The 27,564-nt window shown below is 35.6% G+C and overlaps 3 protein-coding genes and 1 pseudogene across 3 annotated transcripts; 2 read left to right on the forward strand and 2 right to left on the reverse strand.

Moving 5' to 3' along the window:
* Positions 1–9,843: 9,843 nt before the first annotated feature.
* Positions 9,844–10,917, reverse strand: LOC145158571 (uncharacterized). The gene has a single exon (XM_079077451.1). It carries the CDS (start codon positions 10,915–10,917, stop codon positions 9,844–9,846), a length of 1,074 nt encoding a protein of 357 aa, XP_078933577.1.
* A 4,087-nt stretch (positions 10,918–15,004) lies between these two features.
* Positions 15,005–15,505, forward strand: LOC145158572 (RING-H2 finger protein ATL68-like). The gene has a single exon (XM_079077453.1). It carries the CDS (start codon positions 15,005–15,007, stop codon positions 15,503–15,505), a length of 501 nt encoding a protein of 166 aa, XP_078933579.1.
* A 2,370-nt stretch (positions 15,506–17,875) lies between these two features.
* LOC145161234 (UDP-glycosyltransferase 76B1-like) lies at positions 17,876–27,050 on the reverse strand. The gene is made up of 2 exons (XM_079080729.1): positions 26,385–27,050; positions 17,876–18,882 (listed from the first exon to the last, which is right to left on the reverse strand). Exons 1-2 carry the CDS (start codon positions 26,920–26,922, stop codon positions 18,008–18,010), a joined length of 1,413 nt encoding a protein of 470 aa, XP_078936855.1. The 5' UTR covers positions 26,923–27,050; the 3' UTR covers positions 17,876–18,007.
* On the forward strand, positions 19,662–21,506 carry LOC145156186 (putative glucuronoxylan glucuronosyltransferase F8H pseudogene; annotated as a pseudogene).
* Positions 27,051–27,564: the final 514 nt, after the last annotated feature.

Genomic DNA, 27,564 nt, shown 5'->3' on the forward strand with positions numbered 1-27,564 from the left:
CCATGCGATTGAAATCCATCTTCGCGATCAGAATCAACATGTACTTAATAGAGTTAGACAATGGACTTTACCTGAAGTAGAGCCAAACTTATTGACTTTAACATCCTTAGGTAAATTTGGCAGCTTCGTAACCAATGCCCCTTCCTTTGGCAATAGTTACCTATGGACCCTTGATAATGGGACTATCTCAGACTTAGCCTCTCTCTTTACCATTGGGTCAACCGAGTTGACTATGGCCGATCCCTTTCCATTGGGAAGAGAGAGCTTTACTGGATATCCAATGTCATCATTGTCAATGTCCATAGCGTTTTAGGAAGTTGATCTTAGCAAATAGATAAGATCATTAAGGGTCTTGTCTTAGTCTGTTTCATAGGATTCCCAAAAGAACTCACTATGTGACTTAGAAAGTAGTTGAGCCACCAACTTTCTCAAGACTTTGACACCCAACTCTCCCGGCTTGTCAATATGTGACTACATCTCCAAGATATGATCACACCTAGACCTTGCCTTGCCAATAGGGCTTGAGTGACCTTAAACTTTTTAGGAACTTGTGGGTTAGGGAGAATAATTGGAGGAGGTGAAAGAAGTATGATATCCAAGGGACATCATCTTCATTTAGGAAAGCTTGTTTCAAGAGATTTGGGAAGATCATAAATGTCTAGACCAGACATCTTTTTGGGAGATATTCAAGATAGTTGATTTAAAGTCCTTAATATGGCACCTAATATGAAATATTAAGGCTAGGACCCAACAAACTATTTTATAACTTAGAAGAGGGATGCCGTAATCCAAGCTATAAAATATTTGAAGGTAGGTGAATGACGATTCACCAATTTCCACCATGAAAAACGAAATAATTTATTAGGTTTTAATTGGATTTGAAAGTCCTAGATCTTTGAGATTCATTGAACTGTTCAAAGGCATGTTTCAATCTCGAGTGTGCCCTTCAAGTTTTGTGATTGGGATGCCGAGGATCACAAAAAAAGGTGTGAATAACCATGCAAATATACTTGGTACCCTTAATATTTACCCCTTACTCAGTGTGCCGGTTAACCACACACGCTCCACCGATACTATGATAAATAGTAAGTTACCCTTTGCCTACCTTGTTAAGTCCAGGTTAGTGTGCCAGTTAACCACACACGCTCCACTAACGACTTAAGCAAAGTGCAAAGTGTAATTTCATGGGTTAGCACCAAATTCACATTTTCCTAAGTAACTAAGATTGGGTATTAATAAGAGTTTAGTTACTTAGTATTTATCATTAATACTTTTAATGAAAGGAGAATTATAGTCCTTGTCCTACCCGTTCGGCTAACGACCCTCCACCAGTCAAGGAAGCGGTGGGTGAGAGTGGACACCCATTAAACTGCCATTTTATAGGCAGTAACCTTATACCCCCCTTATAGACCGGCTTCGTGAATGAGACCTACTAACGGTAAGACTGACTTTACTCTTATACATATATATAAATATTATTAACTTATAATATTATAAAGTATAAGGGTTGAATTTTAACTTTTAAAATTCTAAAGGCTAACTTGGAATTAAAGTATTCATAAGTGAAAACTTTTCAAATTCCAAAACTTGAGGGCAAGTTTTGAAACTATTCAAAACTAATTAATTCCATAACTTATGAGTTTAAAGTAGTTTTAATTAAAAAAAAAAAAAAAAAAAAAAAAAAAAAAAAAAAAAAAACTCTTCAAGTTCCATAACTTGAGGACAAGTTATGGAAGACTTTAAACTAATTAATAAAAAAAATAACTTTTTTTTTATTGTAACTTATGGAACTAATTAAGGTTACACATTTTTTTTTAATTTAATGAAGAGACTCTTGAACCTCCATAACTTGAGGACAAGTTATGGAGTCATAAAACCATTTAATTAGAACTAGACTCTTCATTTTGTAACCTTTGCCAACTTTTATGAGTTTTATGATTCTTAAATGTGACTTTTCATATAACTTGAGGACAAGTTACAAAAACACACTTTGGAATCAACTCTTAGATTAAAATGGATTGAAAACAACTATTTCACACAACTTTTCTATTAATCTAAGAACCTCATAAGAACAAGATAATTCAAATCATCAATCTTCAAGAAATTAGCAAGAACATACAAACTAATACAAATCTTGAAATTATGACAATTATCTTAGAAATTGGATTAGCATGAACATTACCACATCAAAAACAAGTTTATAAGTCCAAAAACATCTTAGGGTAATGTTCCTAGTCCAATTCCAGCCAAAACAATCGAATATATGCATCCAACTCGACTTTTTCAGCTACTTTTGCAAGTATAACAAGAAAACAAGCCTAGGCTCTGATACCACTGTTGGGTTATGAGCATTCTAACACTCCTAAGTGTACATGCAACCCTAAATACCTTGGATCTATGTTTTCTCTATTATACATACAATTATGAACATCCAAGGTATTATCCTAATCTAGCATACAAAATAATAAATATAACAAGATAGAATACATACCTCTTTGATGTAGAATGTCTTCATGAAGCTTGAGTGGCTAGTGCCCCAAGTGTGACACCTCAAATGGTTCACACAACACCAAATACACTTGGAATAACTTGAGAGAAACTTGAACACTCCTTGAAATCGTCTAGCCCTCACACTCACACATTAGTGCACGATTTCTTGAGCCATGGGATTCTTTTATATGGTGGTTATTAGGGTTACACCATGTAACTCATAACTTTACCCATTCCTTATGCTCCATGGATTTTAACCTCCATGGAGTATGGGATCACCCCATGGACTTAGTCCAACATAAGGAATCTTGGATCACAAGCCCACATATATAAGAATGAATGATTTACACAATCAACCCATATATTTAATTAGTCTCCTTTTGATCACTTAATTAATTCCAAATTAATTCTTGATCAATACTAATTAAATAACCTTATTAATATATTAGAACTTATAATATATTAACCAACCTTAAGTGTTATTTCTCTCATTATAGTCTATCCAAATGCATGATGCCATGCAACCCAAATGGACCATGCCGGGTCGGGTCAAGTCTTACCAATTATAGTTATGGACTTAGACATTAATCCAACAGCATGGTACTTACTTGCCAAACATTTCCATTAGGGACCAATATTGTCAATAACTTCAAAGTGATATAACTTCTTCGTTCTTAGTCCGTTTCCGACGAACTTTATATCCATGAAAAGGTGACAAGAAACCTTACGCTGCTAGCAACTCCTCATTGCCTACAACTTCACGATCAAGAACCCAAAATCCGCCTCTACTCGTTGAGTTATCCCCTTGGACTCGACGAGTAGCCCTCTCAATTAGGGTTTTTCTTTCCTTTTTTGGTCTTCTGGATTCCCGGTGTTACAACTCTCCTCCACTTAAACTAGATTTCGTCCTCGAAGTCCGCTACGGCCAGCTACCCTGCAAACCGCTCACAGCATCCCTATACGACGCATACTTCATTTGCTCGGTCTAATCCCCGAAGAACTGCTTCTAATGGCCTTCCGTCTGGTCTTCCTAAGCGAGAAGCTAACCCTTGAAGATAAATCTGGAGAGCACTCTAATCGCTATCAATCTTGGGTGCATCGCTCCTACCCATCTGACAATCCTGTTGGTACTCCCCGAGTACTTGCACCTGGCTTCCAAGGGTATCACCCTTTTCCTGCGCGGTCCACGGCCTTCTCAAGACAATTGTACATACATAACAGTCTTTCCTATCTCAGTGAAGGTCATATCCTTAGCTGTAACTAAATTTCCAGTCACTCCCAGTGTCGGTCGCTTCGCCGCTACTTACTGAATGTTTCTTGAACACTGTTCAAATGAACCGAGACCACCTTGGTCCCAACTTATCTGTCAACTATCCGAAATGTTGGACTCTCACCGGTTACTGAACCCAAGAACAATCTCTCAGTCGCTCTCAGCGACTTCCGAAGAAAACTTCGGCTATCTAAAACTGCTCTATCCACATTGCCGCATGGCTACCTGATCTTGGGATCCCCGATCCCCTACCTTGACCCTATGGTCTCTGCCAGGTCCCACCTGTATTGCTATAATCTTACGGGCCTCGCCCATGGGCTTCACCCAAACCATACTATGGAGCGGCCTTTCCCACATGTCCCACCTATCTAGGGCTACACAAGCCCCAATCCACCTAAAATCTCAGCGAACTATCCCTTCCTGATCCCTATCATGCTAACTAGGAGATACGGGCCCCCGCCCACACTCCGCTAACTGGCCGTTAATGAATGCTACGGCTGTCCCGCATTCTTACAACACTCTAGCACTATCTGCCAACCTTGTGAATGCTACGGCTACACCCGCAGACTTAAAACACTCTAACACTATCCGTCAACCTTGTGAATGCTACGGCTACACCCACAGACTTACAACACTCTAACAATATCTCAACCGCTGACTACCAACCCTAAAACATATAATGTCGAGTGCTCCAGCAGTCTAAAATCCTGACTAACTCGCGTCCTGCAGGAAATTCTCCAACCTGGTTTCCCAACACCAGCTATCAACTACCGAGAATACGCGAACTCTGCGTTGGGAAGTTTCCCAAACTTCCAACTCACACACTCCTCTATCAAAACAGTCACTTGGGTCGCTTTCATACCTGGCGGGAATGCAAACTCATCCTAGTTTCGCACTTACTTCTGCTCTTGAATATCTGGTCGATTCTCCCCCACTTTGATTCGACTAAATCCTTATAGCTCGTGGTTTGGAAAGGATTCCCAATCCTTCTTACCATCCAAATAACAATATGTTGGCGACCAACACTTACTACTACTAATGATCTCAACCGACTAATACTAGAACAATACTGCTCCTGAAGGCTAGCGGAACACTTCCCGAGTTCCAATCACACTTGCTACAACTATCGCATCCTGAGAATCCACTTTATACGAAGACGACCCCACACTACTACCCTAATACCCATGGTATGCAGATGACATATATTCCGAACATAAGCGGGAAGTATAACCCCCAAGATACAACTACTCATATGGATGCGAGAAAATAGAAATATCATCATAAATAAAAACTGATAAGAAAGTGAAAGATACGCACCTGCCACATCAGGGGCTGCTCGCGGCTCCTCTGTAATCAACTGGAATGCCCTGCTCCTCGCCGCATGCGCCTCTGCCCGACCCTGGAGGCCGTCGGTGATCCTCAAAGTCACAGGGGCAGATGCTATCACTTGTCCTGATGTAACCAAACTCGGACATTGGGCCTTCTTGTGGCCCCACTGACTGCAATGAAAGCAGATCAAGTCTGATCCTTGGGTGGTGCTAGCAGTACAATCCCTGCTATAATGACCGATCCGACCGCACTTGAAACAACCAGAATCACCACCACTACCGCTCCTACACGCACCCTTGTGTGTCCTGCCACACTTGCCACATCGGCTGTGGCCTTGATAATCTCTCGCCCTCGAATCTAACCTCTTAGGCCTCTTGTCCGATCCCTCTGATGTCTGCGTCTCATCCGGTTTCCTCTTCTTTTCTGACTCCAAATCAATCTCTCTCTGGATCGAGCGATCATACCCTCCAGCGTCTTGCAGCTGGACCGACTCACAAACTGTCTGCTATCACTCCTCGACATCTCATGATATCGGGCCTTCTTCATCTCCTCGGCCGCTACATAATGCGGAACAAGAAGTGCCTTCTCCCTGAACTTAGCGATGATCTCAGCCACCGTCTTTGTAGTCTGCTGGAGGTCCTGAAACTCCCGTGCTAGCTTTTGCACCTCAATCACTGGTGCGAACTCAGCCCTGAACCTGGCCGAGAAGTCCCTCCATGTCATCGCGTCCAACGCTGTATCATCCCCAACAGCATGTCCAACCTCCTCCCACCAATCGCGTGCTCTGTCCTTCAGAAGACAGGAGGCGAGTCGCACCTTGTCCCCCTCAGGACATCGGATAGAACGAAAGGTGTTAGCGACATCAGCCAACCATCTACTGCTAGCAATGGGGTCCTTAGCGCCATGGTAATCTGGAGCTCCACAAGCTTTGAACTCTCGGTATGTCAATGTGCACGACCCCATCATGGCCGCCACCTCAGTACGGAAAGCGCTCAGCTTCTCATCCAGAAGCTCTAAAATACCCTCCTTGACCGAACCAAAGATCACAGGAGTCTGGTCTAGAATGTTGCGTGTGGTCTCAGACGAAATGAACTCCCTCGTCTGCTCGTCAAGCTGCCCGGCTCCAGAGCCCGAGCCTGATCCCTCACCACTGCCTGAAGTGCCAAACGGCCTAGTGCATAGCGTCACCATACTGAAAATACACCATAACAAACATCAGTATACTCATCATATCTCGAGGGATCTAACATACTACAAGTTTCCTGGATTCATCTCAGTCTTCCTTGATTCGAGTACGAATCCTCTGCTTTCAGTAGTACGGGCCCACACTACCTTCCACATCTATCCGTACTTTCCGCAAGAACTGCCTCGACTCCACTAAGTCCCTTCTACTACTACTGCTGATCTCATATTAAAATCATCCTAGGCTTGCCCTAGGGTAATCACCAACCCACTATCCGTTATCAGCTGCATAAGAAGTCCCTGCTACCTCCCCCTAACTAGCTCGTAAATACTATTACATATCACTATGACTAGATAATTCTTCGAATGAGAGATCCTACCCTACAACGGTTGGACTCAGACAAGAGCTGCGCAATAGAGCTAGACCTAACCCTCTGAAATTATTTAATCCTTGCAATATGTAACTTAACATATTAATTTACTAGTTAGTAAGAGATAACTAGAACTCCTAAAAGCACAAAGCAAGCAACATTTGGGCACTGAGTACACATAATCAAGCATATACTAATTAGGCTATCACTGTCTAATCTGTACTAGCATGCGGTTCAATAAGCCGAGATACACATAAGAGGCACATAAGGCATCCTTCCTAGATCCTTAGTCCTAAGCTAGCATGCAATTCTCATAAAATATCATAGCATAAACTTGTATGGGTAATTTGGGAATACTTACTTGAGCTCGGCTGATTGCATGCACCACACCCTTTTTCTCTTTTCAAAGTTTGTTTTCTATTTTAAAATTCTTTTGTAAAAATGATTTTCTTTTGAAAATTTTCATACCATGTCCTTAGTTTGAGTTAAGACACACCCGAGAGTGTGCCCGAATCCCTCAAACCAAGGCTCTGATACCAACTTGAAACATCCCAAAAATCATGACCAAAAATTTCGTTTTTAAATCATCAATAAACCATAATTATCAATTCCATTTAACTAAAACACAAATCATTGTATCAAATCAGAGTATCATTTCAAAACACTTTTACATTTTATCAGAGTAAAACATCCCAGGCTAAAACATCATGGTGTGTGCGATGCAGTCATCCCGAGCTCTTCCCTCCGCTACCGGAAGTACCTGAAACCAAAACTGAAAACCGTAAGCACGAAGCTTAGTGATTTCCCCAATATACCACATACCATATACATAATCACATATTGGGCCTCTGCCCGCTACATCGGGACTTACCCGACATCGGACTCGCTCCGTCATCGGACCCCACCCGACATCAGGCCCCTCCTTGCATCAAGCCCCGCTCGGTATACATATCTGTTTCTCTTAGGCCCCACCTGTCTCTAGTCCCCGCCCGCTAAACACACACAATCATATGATATACTAGCACATAAAGAAGCATACTCTAATGTATTTCTGTCCTAAGGCCTCACCTAACTTGGGCCTCGCCCCTGTCCTGCTACTGATGAGTCGTGGAACCCCGTCCACACTCCTGCTGATAGTGAGATACGGTCCCCCGCCCACACTCACTTCCCTCTTCACGGGCCTCGCCCCTACTCTGCTAAATGATGAGGTATGGAACCCCGTCCACACTTGGCTAGTGATGAGATACGGGACCTCGCCCACACTCACCTCCCTACCACGTACATACATGTATCACTAAGACAACAAGTATAATCTACTATGCAACATATAACATTCCTCGGGCTTACCCCGACATCGGACCCTAGTCCGGAAACATACTACCGACACATGCAAGAATCACAAAGACCTCTGGTATACTAACATTCCTCGGGCCTCGCCCGACATCAGATCGTAATCCGGAACATATATCATAAAAATGCCTAGGGCTAACCCCTACGTCTTCCTACTATACACAAAGATAATGGGTCGGCATTGTGGCCGTAGACCCATGCACACAGTGAGTAGACTCACCTCGCACTGATGAAATCCCGAAGATAAACCTCTAACTGCTAACTGGTAAATCCACGAATTGTTGCTCCTTCGGCTCCTCGAGCTATCAGTACCAAAATAACACTTAGCCCAAAAACCAATAATCCTCCTTAGGGTAAAATGACCATTTTACCCCTAGTCCAACTTGGTCCATATCTAAGGCCCAAAACCATAATATAAAAGGCCCAACACTAGGTAGGCTTCCCAAGCCCACTGGTGGCCCCAATCCCTCTAACGGGCCTTACTCTAAGCCCAAACATATTCTTGGCCCAAATTATATGACTTCTGATGACCCACTAAGCCCCAAATAACTAAAATCCAATGCATGGCCCAATCCGAGGCCCAAAACACGCCAAGCCCATATCTGTTGAGTATGCGGGGCGTACTCCTCTGTACGCTAAGTGTACTGGCTGAATGGTGTGTACGATGCGCGTACATGCATTTACGCCCAGCGTACTCCACTGTTAAGTCACTTTTCCATTAAGCACTTAATACTCTATTCCAACGGCTATAAACACAGATCCAAGTCCTCTTCAACGTATTAATCAATAAAGTCACTGACTTGGTGACTTTACATGACCCTAATAAGCCCAAACTCCAAAATGGCATTCTATTCTCATAAAAATGATCTTAACTCATGCATGAACCCAATAAGACATCCAAGATGGCAACTTTCTGCCTTAGGGACTCATTTAGCACTGAGAGTGGCAACTCTAAGCCTAGGAGTTGGATTTGAACCTTAAAGCTCTATTCTTGGGACCAAAAAGACTCCAAAACCATACAACACTAGATCTAAGCATACTTGAGGAAAGTTCAAGGCTTTATACCTCAAGGTGATCTGAAATGGAACCACAATCTCGGATCTACTGCTTCTCCTTTGATCCACCACTTTGATATGCTCTTCACTTGCTTGGAAAATGGCTTCACAACACCAAAATGCTCTCTAATGGCCTCCAAAGTTCCAAGGACACTCAAGGGAGGTTTAGGGTTTCATGGTGGCTGTCTAAGGATAAGAGGGAGGCTGATATCTAGGGTATTATGTTCATTATATAATGACATACCCTAAAAATTAGGGTTTAGGGACTCTGAGCGTACGCTGGGCGTACGCCTCTCCGCACCCGCGTCCATACGGCCTTATACGCTGGGCGTAACCCAACTTACACTGGGCATACCTTCATGCCTACCACCTTGCATGCATGGTACTTACTTGCCAAACATTTCCATTAGGGACCAATATTGTCAATAACTTCAATGTGCTATAACTTCTTCGTTCTTAGTCCGTTTCCGACGAACTTTATATCCACGAAAAGGTGACGAGAAACCTTACACTGCTAGCAACTCCTCATTGCCTACAACTTCACGATCAAGAACCCAAAATCCGCCTCTACTCGTGGAGTTATCCCCTTGGACTCGACGAGTAGCCTTCTCAATTAGGGTTTTTCTTTCCTTTCTTGGTCTTCTGGATTCCGGGTGTTACACATGTATTCAACTTGAATCTGTAATCGATTTGGTAGCCTCACTTTTGTCCCAAAAATGTGTTTTAAATTTTTAAATAACAACTTGTTATTACAAATATGTCTGGTTGCACCAATATGCATAATCCAAATATTGGATTAAATACAATCTGAACTTAGAGTGAGAACATAGTGAGTACCTGAATCTTTTTCATCTGCAACAGTAATGGAATGTGTTGAAGCCAATTTTCTTGTTAGAACAACAATCAACTGTTGACATTGTGCATTAGTCAAATTTGTGATGGGATCAACCACATCATCTCCTTGATTGTCAATTTGTGATCTGTCATTCACAGAATTAACACGAGAATTGTTGTTTTGATTAAAACAATAACCCGGAGGGAAGCCATGAAGCTTGTAACACTTATCCACAATGTGTCCAGTTCGTTTGCAATGAGTACACATTGAAGAAGAACGAGTTTTAGAATTGAATCGATATTTTGAGTTTTTATTTTGAACATTGAAGGCTACAGGAGAGGAATTAGCGATTGAAGGAACACTTATCTCACGCTGACGTTCTTCTTGAATAACAAGCGAAAAAATCTTGTTAACAGATGGAATTAGATCCATAAGAAGCAATTGACTTCTGATTTGAGCATATTTCTCATTCAGACCCATTAAGAACATCATTGTGTGCTCAATTTCTTTAGCACCACCACAAACACACAATCCATAGGTACAATGAATATCGAAATTTGATAATTCTTCCCAAAGAACCTTTAATTTTGTAAAATAGGCACTTACAGAATCATCGCCTTGTGATATGTTCATCAAATCACGTTTAATCTGAAAGATGCGAGGTCCATTACTCTGTTGAAACCTCTCATTGAGTTCTTTCCATATTGCTGATGCAGTTTTCAAATAGATGACCGATGTAAAAATTTCCTTTGAAATTGACTTTAGGATCCAAGAAATAACAATGTTATTATTGTGATTCCATGATTTGTATCGAAGAGTATCTGTTATCGGAGGCTGTGTGATTTCACCATTGACGAAATCAAGTTTGTTTTTGACATAATGAGCTATGGTCATCGAACGAGACCAGGAAGCATAATTGTCTCCTATGAGAACCTGATTAACTAGCAAGAGACCAGGATTATCAGTGTGATGTAGGTAATATGGATCATCAGATGATCCTTGAGATCCTTTACTTGGATTACTGGATTGAGACATTTGTGAAACAGATTATGAAGAAAAAACAGAGATCAAAAGATCGAGAAAGAAAAGATTGAGAAAGATGAACGAAGATCAAATGAAATTGTGAAGCATGATGATGAATGCGGAAAAAAATTGCTCTAATACCATAATATCAAAGTAAAAGAGAAAGAAATGAAAGATGAATTCTTCGTTATTTTATTCATCTGTTAAACTAGTCAATATATACAAAGACTAAGGGACTGTTTGTTAGCATTTGTATTATTCATATCTGGATGATGTAGAGGCCTGGATGATATAGAGGCTTTGTATGAATCTGTATCTGAATGATTAATTGATGTTTGGTTAAACATCTGAATGCCTGTCTCTGAATGATGAAAATGACCATTTTAACCCTCTGAACTATTTGTTACTGTTTGGTTGGACATCTGAATGATTGTGCTGAATGATACTAAATTTGTAAGTAATTATAAATAAAATACAAAACGTCATATAAAATCCAAATTAAACATAGAACAAAATCCAAATTAAAATTCATACAACACCCAAATTAAACATCATACAACATATAAATTAAACATAATCCTAAGCATACAACTTTAAAGTAATTGATTCAAAGTCATATACGTTTTGGTCATCACTTCCTCCACCTTCTACTTCAGCAGTAAACATAGTGTCTTCTTCAAAGTCCATAAATAATTGATCACGAATATTACCCTTCCTTATAAAATTATGGACTGCAAAACAAGCAAGCACTATGTCTCTCTGTATTGGAAAAGGGTAAGGAGCCATTTGCTTTAGGAATGAGAATCTGGCCTTCAAAACTCCATAAGCACCAAACTTTGCTTTTAGGTAGTCGTATCTATTTTTCATATGCTTTTGATCAACTGCAAAATTGTATTTTGTTTTTAATCTTCAACTACATTCTTCCATGAGCTTGCTTTCAAACTACTCCCTTCACGTCCGTAAGTTGTAATTTCATGAATACAAGATTCAAGGAATGTTTTTTCCACACCTTCTATTTGTTTCCAATTATTTCTAGGCCTCTTTTGTGCCATTGCCATGTCTAATATTCAAAATCCATCAATAACATATTTCAACAACAAAACTAGTTAACTACCACACAAGTAGACCAACAAGATAGCAGAAAAAATTAAACAAGAAAATAGCATATTTCAACAACATAGAGAAGAAAAATCACAACAAGAAGATATAAGATTTCAGCAACATTTATTCTTATTATCCCAAATTTGTTTTCATCAAACTTTCGGACATTTCAGCAACATAATACCTCAGTTTAGAGCATATAGAGCAGCAAATCAGCAATAATAAAAATCAAACACAAACAACCCTAATATTCAAACAAAAAAAATGCAATCCAACATCACAACAATCCAGCAACAAAAAAACATACATAAAACTGAGAATTGGTGGTTGAAGCTTGATGGAGAGAACAACAAGAACATAGATAAAACCCAACACCAAAATCGAGCATAAAGAATTCGAGTATCACTTACCTGCGTGAAGGAGGAGGCGAGGAAGCTAGAGGAGACGAAGCCGGAGGCCGGAGTTGACGAAGCTGGAGGCCGGAGGTGACGAAGCCGGAGGTGTAGAGGCGCTGTCGAAGATCGATTGGAGAAGGAGGGGGAAAGAAAAAAAGAAGCAGACATTTTTTCTTTTAGAGCAAAGGGTATCAATGGAATGTTTTCATCCATATCCTTCACCAAATCTTACCAATTAACGGTTTTTTTACCTCTTACCGAATAAGAGGTTAAAAAGGCATCAACCAAACGCTCTGAATCTGAAAGATTCAGAGCCAACCTCTTTATAAGACCATTAAGAGGCCAAACAAACAACCCCTAAGCTACACATTAGAAGCTAACTGAATACTAACAGCTCTATTTAACTTACTTAACCATGATTAGAAAAACTAACTACTCTCTAACAAACATTAACCTCCATAACGAAAACAATTAGTCAATAAGGATGCCTCGTTAAAGATCTTGCACATATAACATCCCATGTTGGAGTTGTCCATATCTTTTGGAAGAGTCTTTTTGATGATTGGTACAACACATTACACATATATAAGTAATTAGCTTTGTTTTGAGTTTACAACTATAAATTAAGTAAATTAGTTTTTAGTGACTACATTTTTGTTTTCATTAATAACAACTACATATAATAATGTTTTTTTATTTACCATCAAAGTACATGCTAACACATGCATGTTGTGTGGGATGTTTACGTATATTTGCAATATAGTTACACCTGTTACAATACAATAAAAAATGGTAAACCGTATCATCTACATCAACCCACCACAAGGCCTAAATAGAGGTCAATTGTATAACACTAGCAATATCTTAGTGGTGTCGGAATTTGAATCCAGTGTGGAATTCCACTCCTCAACCACTAAGCAATATTTTGGGTGTTACAATACAATAAGATTTAAGATTATTAACAATTTACTTTACTATGAAAGGAACTTATGATTTATCCAACTTAATAGTAATGAGACACGACGAGTTAGATCCGTAGTCGTGAACACTCACCATATACAGCAACATGAAGTAATTAAAATATGATGAGAATTTCTCAGAGAAACTTCTCAACATTAAGTTTATGCTCTCGACGTTGTTAGAGTCGATTAATTAGGACTCTGTCTAGAGCTTGAAGCTCCGTCATAACACATGATGCTTGTACACCCACGACCGACCAGGCTATGGGCTATTTGGGTTAGGACATCAAAATTTTCTAGCCAAATACATCACTCCAATTATTAGCACACTCCTAGTTTCTAATTCCAAATAGGAGGCATAAAACGATAAATCAGAAGAAAATAAGCCGATAATCACGTGTTGGAAGTTAGATGTTCCAATCGATCACCTAATCAATTATTGTTTATATCATTTGATTTATTTTTTGTAGAAAAGGAAGAGAAAATTGTAGCTCCAAAATTCCAAATATTTTAGCAAATCGATATGAGAAAAAAGTATCAATCTTGTCACGAGTCAATCTTATTTGGTACCAATCGTTTTCTGACGTGTTGATGATGATACATCATTTTGGAGGAATAAAATTCCTATTGAATGACTGATACCCTGGTAAAAACCATGTTTTTATACTTCAATCTCCTTTCAACTTTGTCTTTCACTTATTTTTATTAGAATATACCAAATAAATTTTATTTTATTACTTTTAGTTTTTGTGTTATGGTAAACTGTCCAAATTGAGTTTTTTTAATAATAATATGTGCACCCAAACCATTTCCCCAAAGTAGAATGATTTCTTAGTTTTTTGCTTCGTCATTTTAATTCTGGTCCTCATTTACATATATATATAATTTGATAATCTCTATTAAGATCATTATTCTTATGCTGTTATATTTGGTTTTTAACATCAACCGATTAGTCAGCATGAACCTTCATTTTTAATAAAAAGAGCAGTCTAAAGCTAAAAAATAGCTATTTTATCCTGGTACTTAAATTTGACAAATAACAGATTGACCATTTATTTAATAATTGTTATAAATTAAAACGATATATTTTTATATAAAAAATTTAATTTTTAAAAAATAACATGATTGGTAACTTAGATTGAACATAACTTTATAATAAGTTCAAATAATAAAATTAAATCCAAACAATTAGTATTTACGAATATAATGGAAAAACAAAATTAACTCAATGTGATAATTCATTGTTGACATTTTTAATCTATTCTACGTAAAAAAACTATAAATACAAAACTAACATATATCATATTTTACATTGTAATCATTCATTATTGATATTTTTAATCTACTTTATGTAAAAATAATGTTTTATTTGCAACAAAAGATACAAACATAAGAGTCCAAAAGATGAATAACTTATAGTTAATGGAGTTTATATTTAATTTCCAACAAAACAAGAGACTGATAAGAAGATGAGTTGATTTCGTCAAAGATTACAAAAGATACCCAATAAGACCATCATTAAATGAGACAAATGGCGCCATAGTAATGTCCGCAATTCTAATAAAATTTCCATATATGATATATGATATTATACCCCCTTCTAAATCCTCCATTATTCCCACAAAATTTTCCAAATAATGCACCATGGAAGATAACTCATTGACACTCAAACTGATCTCCCTCTTGGTCATCATTTCATTGGTAGCCGTTCTGGTTGCAATCTACCACTTTGTGACAGTTAGTTGGTGCTATGATCGTAGACGGAATCATATCCCACAACACCATGTTCATCAACAAAACCATCATCTAGATAACGAATACAGTTTGGAGAATTCAGTGGTGTTGCTCATCCCAGCCCACAAGCACCAAAAGGGGTCACGAGTAGTAGGTGTAAAAGAAGGCGATGATGAAGATGCCTTATGTTCGATTTGTTTGTGTGAATTTGAGGAGAATGAAGAGCTACGTACTTTACCAGAATGTTTACACTCTTTTCATGTGTCTTGTATTGATATGTGGCTGTATTCTCATTTGACTTGCCCTGTTTGTCGTACTGATGCTGTTCCTTCATCACAGATTTTGTTTCAGTTTTTGGATTCTGATTCAGATCATGTAGAGGTTAGACATGAAGTTTCTAATAATGTTTAGATACCGGATGCAAAGTGTTTTAGTATAATTATTTTTGTTGGAAGAGGAATGTTGAATTCTCCTAATTCATACATGAGGACAACTAAAACTAATAAATGCTTAGATTTGGTCAAATGTTTGCATTTTGATGATTTATGAGAATTGAACAATTTTGATAGTTTAATAAAGAATTCTTGATTTACAATACGAGAACGCATAACACAAACATAAAAGGAGTACATTCTTCAAATGACAGGAACATCAATATAAAAATAATTTCAAACATAGGAACATCGATATAAAAATAATTTCATATATATAGTCTGGTCAGTTTGAGTCACAACGTGAAATTGTCTATCCATAAAATATAATGTTCAAATAATAATAAGTATTGTAATAAAATTTATTTTACTTGAGTTAACGACAATCAAATACTATTTATAGTGTAACTGAGAGCATATAAAATGGTAAGTTTTATTTTTTAAACGAGAGACACCCACAATATCGAAATTTGTGATTTCAAACCCTACTCAACTTTATTTTGGAATGTTTCCTATAAAATGGTCCTAATAGGCACTAGGCCAGTAGACCACCGTGTTGGCGGAAACAATATCAAAGCCTTTTAGTTAAGTTTTTTTGCGACACTTAAACATCGTTTCATCAAATCCGAAAACCATAAAAAAAAATATGCATAATATTAAAGTGTTTACGTAAACATATTTATGGGACCACAAATACTAATTTATATGACTATTTTTTATACAAGTTAATCTATGTAAAAAATTATTGTAAATTAATGAAGCCCATCCAATATATATGGGACTTGTAAATTTACATAGTAAGCAATTTCTTTTAAAACGATTTTATTTATTTATTTATTTATTTATTATTTATTTATTTTTGAGAAAACAAAGAACCAAAATGTGTAATTTTCAAATTTAGGTAGAAATGGGCCGTGGGCTAGTCAGAATGGCTAAAGAACTAATACTTTGACAAAGCCTGGACCCTCGGAATTCGGATGTTCCCGTAACAATAAAATTTTAAAATATATGCAATATCATTATGTACTTCATTTAGTTTTCTAAGCATAGTATAGAACTTAGGTCCCGTTTGATAGTTTCTGTCTGGAAAAGTGCTGTCTGGTAAAGTGCTGTCTGAGAAAGTTTTCTGACTGCGAAAGAAACCATGTTGTTTGATTGTACATCTGATTGACTGTGCTGAATGATGAAAAAAAGTAATAATTCAATAAAAATTAAATTTAAAAAAAGTTATTTAAAAAAATTAATAATCCAATAAAAAAAGAAAGAGACGGGGTTTGGTGTATAATTGTCTTTCCAGCCCATTCAGCCAGAAAGATATGATTTTGGGGCTTTCTGTGAAAGACATATCTTACCGGGAAAGACCCATTCTTTTGTGCAAATCAAACAGTCTTTCCGGTCCATTTAGCCAGAAAGATCTGTTTAGACCTGGAAAGATGCGTATCAAACGGTGCCTTAATTAGAATTTTGACTTCGGGTTTGGGGTCTAGAGATTCAAGTATGAGTTAATACTAGTGTTATCAAAAATACACTTTCTTAGTTATTTTTGGATCTGGTTTTTCTCTTTCGGGCTTGAGAATTGAGTAGTTTTTTTTTTCTTTAATTTATTATTATTATTATTATTATTATTATTATTACTCTAGTCAAACAGATTTAAAAATTGTCTCATGCAAAGTGATAAAACATGCATTAACAATCAATACATGTATACAATTTTGCATTTGATACTTTTAGTTTTTTGTCGGGCTTCTTAATAGAGTTAAGAGTCTAATAAGTTATGTATAATAATGTTATGACCCCAAAATCTATGAATTTAAAAAAAAAAAAATTACCAATAAAAGGCTCAACTTTTTGTACATTTGCCTTTAGGGGTGTAAGTGAGTCGAGTTACCCGTGAGCTATTCGGGATCGAATCGTTAAAAGCTCGACTCGATATCGAATTAAATGGGCCCGAGCCGAGCTCGAGCCTAAATATGAGGCTCGTTTGTTAAACGAGCTCGAGCTGAGTTTCAACCGGTGAGCTCGCGAGCCTAAACAAGCTTATATATAATATACATTATTATTATTTTTATATATTAAAATAAAGAAATATTTGAAGAATTAAGTATGTAGGGTATTAGTAAATGAGCTTGAGCCGAGCCTAAGCTTATTTAGGCTCATCATACAAAAAACAAGCCGATCTCGAACCCCAGTCGAGCATGTATATTTCTTCACTAGCTCGAGCCGAGCTCGGTGCAATAAAGCTCGAATCGAGCCGAGCTCGAGCTTGAGTCGAGTCTGTATATTTCTTCACTTAACAAATTACCAACTTTATAGTAAATCCATTTTGACTTCAAATCAGTTACCAACTCAATTGATAAAATCTGAAACAAACATGCTTCAAACTCTATTTTGAAAAAAATAATACGTCAAGTTCCATGGTGTAACAAAACTTTATTTTGTCTAGAATACAAGGAATTATGTATCGCATGTGGTTTTTTATAGATCAAAATGATAAAATATAATCCACCAAGTCCTTCAATGACTGTTGAGACGACCCACCTTCATAAAAAGAGAGATTTACCTTCTCCCTGAGTCTAGTTATTCTCTCCCGCATTTCTTCTCCTTCTTTTTCCATCATTACTCTTTTAATCGCCATTTGAATTCCTACCCTATGAAACCCATCCTCCAACAAAACACCAATCTTCCATACATCGCTCACGTATCTGGCATTTAATGGTTGGTCGGCAAAAGAAGGAGAACAAACCATAGGAACTCCTTCACATATGCTCTCCAATGTTGAATTCCATCCACAATGAGTCCAAAAACACCCAGTTGCGTGATGAGCTAGTACATCTTGTTGAGGAGCCCATTTCACTATACGTCCCCTATCACCCACGCTTTCTAGGAACTTTTCTGGCAATGACTCGACCCATTTTGAACCAGGAACTACCCCTGGTCTAACCACCCACAAAAACGGTAAACCCGTATTCTCTAGCCCATGAACCACTTCCTGAAATTCAGACTCAGTTATATGTGCAATGCTCCCAAAGCTTATGTATATCACTGACTTGGGTGCTTGGGTGTCTAGCCATGAGAGAACGGTTCGATCTTGTTGGATCAAGCTGCTTGAAGATGCTGGGAAGTACTTGTGGAAAGGGCCTAAAGTGAAGTTCGGAACTGAAAATTCTTGGCTGATGGTTTCCAGTGCAGGTTCTTCGAGTTCTTTGAAGGTGTTCCAAATGAGACCTGATGATGCTTTCATCTGGCTAAGCATGTCCGTGACAAGGTTCCTCATACTTTCTGGGTTGGTTGTCATCTTTGAGACGTCTTTGAATTTCATAATTGGATATTCCGGCACCGATTCCTCATACTTTGAATCTGAAAATGTTCATACATAAGAGATATTCTTTAACAACTAATCGGTATATTAATTTGTAAGTTTATATAAGTTTGATTAGAAATTATATATTTTTATAAATGGTCAAATGAGTAAAATTAAACCGGACGAAGATGTGAAAAGCCGTAAAAAAATCCTCTATACAAAGAGTTCAATTTATTATAAGAATCACAAAAATGACAATAAAAAATAAGAAGGTATTCCATTATAACATACTTTTAAGGCTTGGACCATCTATAAAATATAACCGTTATGTCTAAAGCGGAGATCAAATTTGTCTTAAAATAAGGGTCTTTCGATGTTTGGAAGTGTTTTTTAAAATGACTTATTAACTTATTGACTTTTTAAAACGTCAATAAGTTCAAAAAAATGTTTAGTAAAGATAACTTTTTAGGAAAAAAAATAATTTTTTCAAAAAACTAGAAATACCTGTTTTTTCCAAAAAATCAATAAGAAATTTTAAATGAACTCACAAACACCCTAACTTAGGTTGTTTTAAAAATAAAATTATTTGACAAAAATGTATATATTTTAGATTCAATTTTCAGTTTCTTACTAAATGTTACACACAAAAAATGTGTCTCATACTCATGTCAAAAATCGATGACAAGTACATAATTTCGAAAAAAATCTTATGCGTTTTTAATTAAAATCTAACAAAATTAATGAATACTTAGCAAATGAAAAAGTAGATGCGATACATACTGTAATTTAACTTCAAAAATATAAATATAATATATAACTGAAATCCGTTTCAAACATGGATGGTTCTATTTGTATCATCCAGTTTTGTTAGATTATAAAAAAATATATTTAATTATACCAGTTTTGTTACATATTGAGGTTGGTGTATACCTTTTTTACTTATTATCTACTATCTCTGTATCTCATTGTCAATTGTTATTTTCCCATCATCCTCATTCGTCTAAGAAAATAGTTGCCTCTTATACTCTTCTCACTCCCCTTATTTTTTTAATATTAATATATATATAAATAATATATCATATTATATTTTATTTGTAGAGAATTAAATCATAAATTTTGATATATTTTTTATAACTTTTTTCCATATATATATTTGATTTTATATAAAATTAAACAAATTAAAATTAGAGTAAATTACAGTCTTGGTCCCTGTGGTTTAGGGGTGTTCGTTTGGATGAATTTGTTCGATCCGATTCAATTAAGTAAATCCAAATTGATTTCGGTTTTCAAAATATAGATCCGAATTGTCCAAACTAAATTTAAATCCGATCCGATTCAATTCAATTACAATTCGGTTGGATCGGTTTTTATAATTCGGTTTTCAAAAGACATAACATTTTATAAAGATATATAATTATAATATTATCCATTTTTTACAGAAAAAACAAAAACAAATTATTTAGTTGTAATTTAAAATTTATAAACAACTACTAAGAAGGTATATTATAATTTAATATTTAATAGATAAAACACTTTTAAGAGAAAATGCATATTAATTTTTTTATTAGGTGAAACTTTTTGAAATTTTTTGAAAAAAAAAATTATAAAATTAATAAATAATTGTAGATATATTAAAAATAAATACATAATAAATTGTTATTCGGTTTTTTTGGACTATTCGGTTCTTATTTTATAAACCAAAACCAAACCGAAATTCAAAATAATAATTCGGTTTTGGTGAAATCCAATCCAAAAATCCGAATATCCGAACCAAATAGTCCGATTGATTCAAGATAGAGATTTAAAAAAAATCGAAATTAGCAGCTTTTACACGAGAGATTCAAGATAGAGATTTAAGATAGAGATTTTAAAAAAAATCGAAATTGAAATCCAAAAATCCAAAAATCCGAATATCCTTGACACGAAATTAGCAGCAATCACTAGTTCTTGTTCTTGATTGATTCAAGATAGAGATTTAAAAAAAATCGAGGTTTTTGGATCGATAAGAAAGAGGAAGGAATTCTATGTGAGGATGAAGCTTTTACAGATGAGACATGGAAAAACAGAGACCCCCTTTCGTTTTCGATACCTGAAATGGGTTCTCTGGTTTTCTCTCTCTTTATACTTCTTTGCTACGTCTCTCGGCAACCATCACACGACGACGACGTCGTTAAGAACTATAATTCCTCAACCACAACTACATTCTGTCACCAGTGTTTTCTCAAACGTCGAAGTTCTTCGGCAACCTAGATCTTCGAAGGATTTGAGAATGTATACATACGAATTGCCATCGAAATACAATAGTGATTGGATGTCGAAAAAGCAGTGTAGCAACCATTTATTTGCGCCGGAGGTGGCGATACACAAAACATTGATTAAAAGAGATGTACGGACGTTCGATCCAACGGTGGCCGACTTCTTCTTCATGCCAATTTATGTTTCCTGCAACTTTAGCTCCGTTAATGGCTTCTCTGCCATCGAAAATGCACATGGGATTTTATCCTCTGCAATTGAATTAATTTCGTCGGAGTTTCCTTTCTTGAACAAAAGTAATGGTTCTGACCACGTCTTAGTCGCTTCTCATCACTTTGGAGCATGTTTCCACTCCATGGTACACAGAACTTTCAAAACTTTGATGATCTCAGTTTGCTCATCTTCAATTAATCATTGGCTTTTCTGAAATTTGATTTTCTTCGATGGATTAGGAAAATAAAGTCGTCATCGTGGCATACCGCAGTTTATGAAGAATTTGATTGTCTTACAAACATTCAGCGTTAGATACCGCCACCCATGTCAAGATAGTTGAGAATATCGTCATCCAACCTTACGTATCGTCGGAGAAAGTTCGGTCTGTACTGTCAATGTCACCAATTACATTTTCGGGTTTTTTTCACGGGGAAAATGGAACCAAAGGCATAGGGTGGCAAATCGGGCCATTGTGTCGTGTTTTTATCTGACATGACAAGGTTTTATGTAACACGAACACGATACGACACAATGTCGTGTTTTTCTTAACTAACACGAAAACGAACCGATTAAAAAACGACAAACACGACACGACGTGAAAAGATAACATAACATAAAAAATAGTTTATTTAATTAATACTTAATCATATATAACACGACAAAAACAAAAAACACGTCAGACAAATGCTTAATCGTGTCAATTTCGTGTCAAATTTTGAAAACGAAAACGACACGACACGACATCGTGTTTTTTACACTTGACACGAACACGACACGAACACGAATTCAAATTTCAATTTTGTCCCAATTTCGTTTCGTGTCGTGTATTTTTGTCGTGTCGTGTCATCAATTGCCACCCTTACAAAGGTATATTTATCTTTTCACATGAATTTAACATAATAAACAGATGGGTTAAGTCCCATGGACAAAGGCTAGGAATGGCAATGGGGCGGGTTCGGGGCGGGGCATCGTTTCCCAAACCCGTCCCGATATTTTTCGGGTATCTTATCGGGGGGCCCATCGGGTTTCGGGGTTTCCCTTCGGGTTTTGGGTATCTTATCGGGTTTACAACAATTCATAACGAAATCTTTATTCTGTTTTAGGGTACCCCGATGTCTTATAAACAATACGTGCTCTTGCCTCCCTTTTAAATTAAAAATATGATGAATCACTTTAATAAAATAAACTGGACTTTATATTAAAAATTATTTGATTTAAGTTTAGTGTAATACGTCAAAACATAAAAAATGATCATTCACACCAGAATGTTAATAACATAAAAGATTGTCCACAGTAAATATTTTATCTTTGAATGCGTGCAATTAACATCAAAATGATTCGAACATATATATAATCGGGACGGGTCGGGTCGGGGCGAGGATAACCCACTTCCTGCCCCGAAACCGATAAAAAACCTGATAACGACCCGTTACCCGACCCGAAATGATCGGGTTTCGGGTTTCCCCGTTGGGTTCGGGTTTTTTTTGTCATCCCTAACAAAGGCCGTTACCAAACAGTGCAATAGGGACCATGATCAAATCCCAATAATAAAACTATTATTGTTATAACAAATAAACCACAGGGACTAAGACTAATCTCTAAATATTATTAAAAGAGAACATTTAATTCACCAATGAAGCAATCAGGACCCTTGATTGTGTTTTAATCATATGTTTTCCACCATTAGATCAAATTGCTGACATCATCTTCCCCAAATAAAATTCAAACATAATTACATTTAATTATAGAATCTGTAATAATTATGAAATCTTTAAATTCAGTAATTATTTTATCAATTGAAACATATCATTCTATCTATATACATTATATCAGTTTCTCTAATTAATATTGTTCCTAATTTAACTCCCTTATTTATAGTTTTTGATTTCTAAATTCAAACCGGTTTATATTATATTTTTTATTTATTATTTTTTTAAAAACTCATTAAACAAGCATATCAATAATTAAGTTATTAACCTATAAAATCTAATCTAATCCCATTAAATCAGCAAAATATTTAAGAGTCAAAATTAAAGTCAATATTATTCATAATTTATCTCCCAGTATATCCCACATAAAATGAATCAATTTGAGATAATTGTTTGAATTTTAAAACTGATTAAATAAGAAAGTCAATTAATTTGAAGTTTTGAATTAATATAGCTGATATCTTTCTTTTTTTCCAAATGAATAGCCGAAAATCTCTAAGATTATATCTTAGGATCCCAATTTTTTTAGAAGATAATGATTTCCTTATTCAAAAACACCATATATATATATATGATTACACTGAAGTGGTTATTCTTACGATTTTGGATTGAGTCCTATGATTTACAGCGTTCTTCTTGAGCAATCTTCTTCTCCAATTCTTTTTTCGAAGCTCTTACTTTACTTTGTTCTCCTTATTCTTCTTCAATTTCTTGCATTTACTATGTTCTTATTATTTGTTATTACTGTGTTCTTGTTGAGAGGTCATGAAAAAAATTAATCAATCTACTTTAAGCATATTAGTTTCATTCATTTAGTTACAGAAACAAAATTATACCATTTATATCGATTTTTTAATGTGTTGACTTATGTTTGTCAAGAGAAAGCCATAAAAGTCGTTTTAATGCATGATGGCAAAGCTAGTGGAACGGACCAAAAGCAGGATAAAGAAGTTTTTTATTGTTATACTTCAACTTGCATGAACAAAGACGTATTTGTTGTTCCAAGGTTTTCAATAACTCTTTTATACATATTATTATAATCTTCTATTTAGTTTTCTAATTTTATATTATTGAATATGTTTATATGAATGATTTTAGTTTCAAAATCATCATTATAGTACAAGACTTTACCGGCGTGGTGTCACTTACGTTTGTTGTTGATTTGGCTATGTAGGGTTCATTTGAAGTTCCATTTCTCTACAAGAATGTTAATGTTCACATCCAAGAGGAAACTATCACAACTGGTAAACATTCTAAATGATTTTTTCACTTACATTAATCAAAACTGTTATTTTAAGTGGTGCGTTCTCATGGATGTCACACCGGTTGTCATTATATAAACCTTCTAGCGGTCTATAGAAGAATCCTAGCGGCTTTATGAAGAATTTTGTTGCGTTTTCAATGAATTATCACTCTCTCAACATTCTTCTCTATAGTTCTTTCTCTTGTTTTCGATATAGATGCGTGTCACAACAATAAGGCAGAAAGAGGTGTTAGTGACCATTAAAGATGAAAAGGTAATATATAATTCAAGAATAATATATAAAGTGTAAATTGTAGATTTATGATATTTATTTCAATGAAAAATATGTTGTTTGATTGTTAGGTTACATATATATATATATATATATATATATATATATATATATATATATATTATATATATATAATTTGATTTTGACAAGTTTGATCTAAATTTGATAATTGAAGCAGGTAGGAAAGATATGTGCTAGCGATTCTGAATTTGTATTGCCCTATAGAAACCAACCGTAGCCTCACAAACCATTCCCTCATATCTCAATAGGTCTTAACATTTCCCAAAATTCAGCTACAAGAAATCATGGATGCACTTCTTGAATCAATCCTCTAAACCGAATATCATTTGTTAGTTGGATGTAGTGACCAATATGCAAGATTTATGAAAGTTTATTATTATTTATTAGTGTTAACCTTTAGCAAATTATGAAACTAATATTATATTTTTGTTCATAACATGTTTTTTTTTTTGTAATAATTTATTTGATCGGAAGATATGTATATGTGATTGGGTGTAGCCTGAAAAATCATATTTTAATTTTTATAAGGAAAAAATACTTTGAAATCGACCAAATTACAATGTCTGAATTTGATGTTTATGGTTATGACAATTCACTTTATTTGTAATGGTTATCGAATTTCTTTACAGAATTTAATGTTGTTGGTACATGTAACAACTTATTGTTGCTTTTGGTTTTACAGGGACAATATGAAAAGTGCCATATTAGCCTACATGGGGTTGGCACACGGAACATAGTCAATTCATAAAGCTACTACACAACATGTTTAATCAAAAAGTCGCATTATGTTGTGATAAAACAAAGATCACATAGATCATTTATGTTAAAAATTACTGTATTAAAAAACCAAATTGCTCTAATATAAATATTAAATATTTTTATCTAATAAGTTTTGTTCAAAAACTCTAAAAATGAATCTAACTAACATTTTTTTTTTATTAAAATTCAACCTAAGATAAAGCCACCTATTTATGTGATATGTATTTAATTTATGTTCCCCGCGTTTAACGCGGGTCATAATTTAGTTATATGTTAAATTTGAAGTTATAATAACTTTAAGAATTTGATATATATCTCTTATTTAATAATTTATTTATTATGATTTATTTAAAATAATTGATTAATAATTATAATTTTTTATTGTGAAAGTTTATTTAATTTTATAACTTGTCGTTCCCACGGGTTATAAACTAGTGTAATTTATACTTAAAATTAAAAAGAAAGAAAAAGAAAAAGAGAACGAACGACTGGCCTCTAGCACAACTGCACAACCTTCAAGAGTTAAAGTCCAAGTCTCCAAGACACCTCTCATATTTTTAATTAATTTATAATTTAATTAATAAAAAGGTATTATATATTTATATTCATAAAAAATATCACAAGATCGCTTAATATTTTGGAAGAATAAAGTTTTTCAATATTTTTCTATAAACAACGGTTATTAAAATAACAATAATGTAGACAAAAATCAGATCTAAACATTTTAAAATGAATTTATTCAATTTTCAAATATAAAGGCTTCAATCTTGGATCACTCATCGAAATTTGTCAATAAAATTTTGAAATTTACTAAAATAATTATTTTACCTTCTACTTTATCAAATTGCAAAACCACCAATATGTTTCGTATTTGATTGGAATTAACTATTAAGTGGCTTCTTCATAAACCATCTTCACATGAAATGTCATTGGTTTTTTAGTGGTGTTAAATCAATTTTTATAATTACCTCTCATATCTATACACACATGACACGTCAAAAACTAATTTATAGTTTAAAGCACATTAAATCTTGGAGTATGAATAAAACCTGGAGAAGAAGAACCGACCTTGTTTTGTAAGGTTAAAGTAACCATTTTCAGAGGAAAAGGGTAAAACGTCCCAAGCAAGGATGCAAGCAGGACTGCTTGTCCGGATCACCATCCGAGGGAGCTTAACGGAGTCTGCCACCGCCTGCGTGAAATAAAATACGGCATCTGAAATCAGACAAGCAATAGATCCCTCGCCGTATTCCACCAACAATCCACCCAGACACTCCCGAAACGATTCCACGCAGCTTCTGTTAAGGTACTTCACGAAATAGGCAGCGTCTGCGTCTGCCTTTGTTGCCAATTGGCTTTCAATCTCGAAAAATCGGTCCGAGATGGATTTGAAGGCCAAGTGAGGATAGTTTGAATGATTGGGGGAGTTGTATTCGGTGTGTATGATGGTTATTTGAAAACCTTGGGTGTGAAGAATGTTTGCTAACTGAAGCATGGGATTGATATGACCTTGGAAAGGTAGGGGAAACAATATTATTCTATTTTTCCGGCGAATTGAAGTCGACTGTGTGCACCGGAGATTGGTATCGCTTACTTTGGTTTCCATGTTCAGGGATCGAGGCAAGACTTGGGAGATATGGATGATTTACTTTAGTCACTAGACTCCTTATTTTTCTTACTGAATCGTTTCTACAATTTTTTGTAGCACGTGCCAATCCACTGTCCAAGTATCCAAAATGAATTTGATAACTAAATTATACCCTACACATGTGATCTCATTGGATCCGATCCAAATAATACCAAAACAAAAAGAAAAAAACAAAAAATGTTACCATCTCATGCAACCAGGATCCTATCAGAATGCTTTTGGTTCGGTCTTGAAGACATGATTTTATGGTCCCAATTTTCCATCTCGGTACCGATCGTTTGGTCTTAAAGGCAGGACGTTGATGTTATGTTGCAGCGACGAATAGTTGAATTTTGACGAATAATGTTTTCGGAGATTAGTGTTTACTGTTTAGGATTTTGGGGAATGTCTGTTTCAACAAATTGAAGTATATGAGTGAGTTGGTTTACGAATATACGAACATTAGTTTGGTATTATAAATAAAATATGTTTCAATTTTTGTTTAAAAATATATTTATGTTTTTTAGGTTGGGTTATTGACATAAAAGTCCTTAAGTTTGTCGAGTTTTGTCGGTTATTTCCCTCTGATGATTTTTTGTTTGTTTATGTCTCTAAGTTTTT

The sequence above is a fragment of the Lactuca virosa genome, chromosome 2, assembly GCF_052849685.1.
Source record: "Lactuca virosa cultivar CGN04683 chromosome 2, Lactuca_virosa_CGN04683_v6, whole genome shotgun sequence".
Taxonomy (NCBI): domain Eukaryota; kingdom Viridiplantae; phylum Streptophyta; class Magnoliopsida; order Asterales; family Asteraceae; genus Lactuca; species Lactuca virosa.